Source organism: Triticum urartu, chromosome 2, assembly GCF_003073215.2.
Source record: "Triticum urartu cultivar G1812 chromosome 2, Tu2.1, whole genome shotgun sequence".
NCBI classification, from domain to species: domain Eukaryota; kingdom Viridiplantae; phylum Streptophyta; class Magnoliopsida; order Poales; family Poaceae; genus Triticum; species Triticum urartu.
In genome coordinates, this window is record NC_053023.1 from 77,786,969 (window position 1) to 77,791,358 (window position 4,390).

The 4,390-nt window shown below is 46.6% G+C and overlaps 1 protein-coding gene across 1 annotated transcript; it reads right to left on the minus strand.

Moving 5' to 3' along the window:
- Window positions 1-1,488: 1,488 nt before the first annotated feature.
- Window positions 1,489-4,041, minus strand: LOC125535929. Its single transcript, XM_048698998.1, has 2 exons — window positions 3,152-4,041; window positions 1,489-2,938 (listed from the first exon to the last, which is right to left on the minus strand). The coding sequence occupies exons 1-2, from the start codon at window positions 3,986-3,988 to the stop codon at window positions 2,513-2,515; spliced, it is 1,263 nt and encodes a 420-aa protein (XP_048554955.1). The 5' UTR covers window positions 3,989-4,041; the 3' UTR covers window positions 1,489-2,512.
- Between the last annotated feature and the right edge of the window lie 349 nt (window positions 4,042-4,390).

Genomic DNA, 4,390 nt, shown 5'->3' on the forward strand with positions numbered 1-4,390 from the left:
CATAGTCCATTGTTCAGTTGTGAAGAAGTCTAATCCTATTGCTCTAGGTGGAAGTTCAACTTAACATTCTCCACTGAAAATTCTGATATATCAAATATTGTTTGGAACAGACAAACTTATGTGTCTCGAGATCTGGTGGGGGATTGATGAATTATGGATGGGCTTATGCCCATATAAGACAATAATCCCTAGTTAATCTCTAAGGCCCATGCATGTGTACGGCAGGTGGTGGGAAGTGTGGGAAGTTTAGTCCCATACTACTACAGTAAGAAGAGTGAGACTTCTTTATAAGGGCTGCTCTACCACTTGCTATTGGGAGCTTGAGAATAGGAGCTGTATACGCGCGCTCCTCCTCCTCCGCCGCCCGCTTCGCCTTGCCACGCCTCGCCTCGTCACCACGAGCGCGCGCCGCGGGTTGCGCGAATGAGTCGAAGCTTATTTTTGCCGCTCAAAAATGGTTAATTAATTGTTAATTAATTAACGAGTCACTTACGAAAGCACCACTGTCCGAGAGGTTGGACCGTGGGCTGTTCGCGGACTCGGTCGTGGGCCTGGCCCAGACCCATCTACCTGACGGCCTATATAAGAAGGTGCTGGCCAGTGGAGTGAACCCTAACTCAGTTCACTCATTCCCTCTCGTACAACCCTAGCCGCATCTACTGTTCCTCTCACTGTGCTGTCTCCGGCGATCCCATCCCGACGATCGCGTGCACGGTTGGTCGGGAGAGCAGGTGCCTCTGGAACCCTGTCGTTCGAGATCCTACCCGGGAGAACGGCAATACGATTTTGGGGAGCGTCTTGACGCAGCTGCTCTCGATCCGTCCCGTCTTCGTCCGCCTCTGCTTCCACTACTTCCTCTACATCGACTCCATGGCTGACAACGAAGTCGCCAAGAAGAAGGCCTTGGCTGATGCCGAGGCTGCTGCTACCGCCGCCGCGTTGGCCTGGCCAACCGAAGGGTATGACTCGTTCATCCCCTGTTTGCTTGTTCATGTGCTAGCCGTATATATGCTGTTCATAGATTGTTCGGTTCTATGTACTGTATGTGCTCACATGCTTAGGTATCGGTATGAGATGTATACCGTATTTGTCATGTTTACTGTCTACTCGTGGATTAGATTAATCGAGAAAGTGCTAATATTTTCAACACATAGCATGCAAATAAGTCTCTAATTCGATGTCCAACAAGTTTGATTGGTACAAAAATCATATGATTGGTGCAGGGCTCTTCACCAAGGCTTTCGAAGACATCAATATGGATGAACGTCCGTAAATTTTCTCTTCCAAACTACTCTCTCTGTTTCAGAATATAAAAACGTTTTTAATACTATGCTAATGTTAAAAACGTTCTTTTATATTTTAGGACGGAGGGAGTAACAAAACGCGCGCACTCACGGCCAGGGCGCGAATCCGTGGTCGGCCGAACGTTCGAACCGATGGTATTTATAATGGGCCACGTGATTGGGCTCACGCGCACGCAAAGGGGCCCAAACGGCGACCACCAGCGAGCAGCTCGCCACACGTTCGTTCCCCGTAGGAAAAAGGAAATCCCAACAACCCGTCAAAAAAGAAAATCCCAACACTCACGGCTCTAGCCTCTAGGGTGATCCATTCTCGGCGATTTTTCCTAAGCGGCGGCGGCCGGCGACGGGCGCCCCGATGAGCCGGACGCGGCGCGCGACCAGCCTCTCCGGCAGGGATACGAATCGCGGGGCCGTGTGGAAGTCGGGTCCCAGCTTTGAACCCTTTGTGATCTGACAGGTACACTCTCGCCTTCTCGCCTCTGATTAATCCCTTCTTATCTCCGACTGATCTCGACTGCTCTGACAATCCGAGAAGCACATCGTACGCATACATCGTTTCAGTTCATTGGAGATGGGCACTTTGTAGTAGTTCAGTTAATTACGTTTTAGGAAGCAGAAATTTCAATATTTGTGGTGTTCGAGTAAACCAAAAAAATTACCATCCTACTTCTCCCCTCCATCCATGATCAAATTGCATGGTTCTTTGTCAGGATCAGTGCCATCTATTTGGGAAATTGGCAGGATGAACTTAATGAGCGTTTGGGATCTGGGCTGCAGTGGCTGCCTTGTGACTCGTGGGTACTCAATCACCACACCATCCACTGGTGCCAAACAACCCCCGTCATAAGGCTTAAAATTTAGAAGCCTATGAGTTGGTGTTATAGAAACCTCACACCCTGACAATGCGCAGCTACTAAGACGTTTCATTTTCAATCTGAAAGCAGATTCATCATCTTCCATGTATCCATGGTCTTACAACACTAAACATATCCATTATTTAAGGTGCCATCATCATGGCAATACAATGTCGACTTGTCAACACAAATCAACAGCTTAATATCAACTCTAATTTCATGGGATCTCCTTGGATTGCAATCAGTAGCTCGAGAGCGAGTGTGAGCAAATTGAGTCTACAAGTCTCACACTCCCAGTATAGGCCAGTAGTACAATACCATCTGAATACATGTTCAGGTGACACCGCTGATGTTTCATAGCTGCCCACGGCCCATCAGTTCTTTTGCTCTGGCCACAAGTGCAGATAGAGGTACGCTGTGCTCCATGAGTCCCGCATCGCCCGAGAAGAACCTGTAATTTTCAGCCCTTGAAGTTGTACGCTCCACCCTTAGCAGTGCTTCCATCATCCAGTATTTGTTGAAACAGCTGGCGTTGCCAGGATTACACTCCATCATGTATATGGCATGTTCAACTATCACCCTCCTGATTCCGGGACAATGACAAGTGGGTATCATATTTGAGTTAAGTGCATCAACAAGCCTCTTTATAAATCTTTCCTTGATCTGACCATGCTCTAGTTCTCGTGCAAAATCACCTGGAATGACATTACATATTTGTGAACTAAGGCCAACAAGAACCTCCAATTCTATCCCTTCTGCATCCATTATTCCTTCCAGCACCTGTAGTGGAAATAGCTAAGCTGTGTAAGTCATGATTACACTTCAGTAACATGGTTAAGTAGAATCCATGACGTTGCCATGTATTTATTTAGTCGTGTGGTGTATAGAAGTATATCAGTGGTAGTTGATGAATGCTACAGAAAATGTTGCAATAACATGTTGTAAATATTAAGGTACAATATCCGCGCATATAGCCACATTTGCAGCGCTCACCTCTCTTGTAATGTAGGAGATTTCCTTCAGGTCCGAGTCGCCAAGCTCAAATTGAGCATGCACACACATATTTTGCAGCAGGCTTGAAGCTATGCACCTGTACCTGCCACTATGGATCATAATTGTGAGTTCCTTGATGAAGACATACCCTGGTTCTGCTAACATAACCAGACAGTTATTGACACTCTCCATTGCCAGTAGTGCTAGTGCTTGCCCAGCGTTCATTCGTAGTAACTGATCTGAAACTGCACTTGAGGATGCGCCTTGGCTAAGAAATGCATGCATCAACCTGCTAATGATCATCGGGATGTGCCCGATCTCATTATTCACATTTCCATCCATGGCAAAGTTTCTAATGAGTTCTGCTGTAAGCTCCCTAAGTTCTTGGCTGCTCCCTCTGTTATCCAAGATCTCTGCAAGGTTGCTCCAAAGGAAGAGATGTTCTGTAATCTTCTGACGCAAAGTTACACCAAATTTGCCTTTAGTACTTGCGAGTCTTCTCAGAAGCTTCAACGATGAACCTTTCAGCAGTGTCTCATCAATATTTATCATGTCACCTCTGTTGCTTGTGAACTCTATGACCTTTGACAAGAGGCCTGTTGCTCTGCTGATTTCTATACAGTTCTCAGGATCAAAGGTAGCAAGCCTTTCAAGAATCAACATGCCCTGTACAGGGAGGAGATCCTGGTCGGTTGATGTCTCCTCCTCTGGAACAGACCAATGTTTTGTAATCTTTCTCCAGCATCTAAGTATGTGGGTATTTTGTTCATCCATGTTAGTTGGCTCCTCTCTCGGAATCAAACAGTATAGTGCCATCTGTTTCAACCACTTAAGCATCGGGGAGGTCAGCTCGTTCCTGCCAACTTGCTGAATCAGGTTATCTTGTTTTGTCTCAGGGCTACCAGTCTCCAAAAGAGGGTTCTTTATATTATGTCCTTGAACAGTGTCCAAAAGTGAGGCTATGAGATGTGTCGCCCCAGGGATAGGGACAACTCGGAGGTTTTCAGCGAGCTGGGCCGTGATCTTCGCGGCGAATGATCGAATATCTGTAGCCCCCTCACTTGTCCAGCCCAACATGTTGATCAAGCAGGTCACTGCCTTTGTACAAGTGGTGAGTTCTAATATGGCCATAGTCCTTAGGGGCTCCTTTTTTAGAAAGCTGTGAAGCATCTTAAGACCATAGAGTTGCATCCTGGGAGAGTTTGACTTTAAAGAATCCATTGCAAATATGATGAGGTT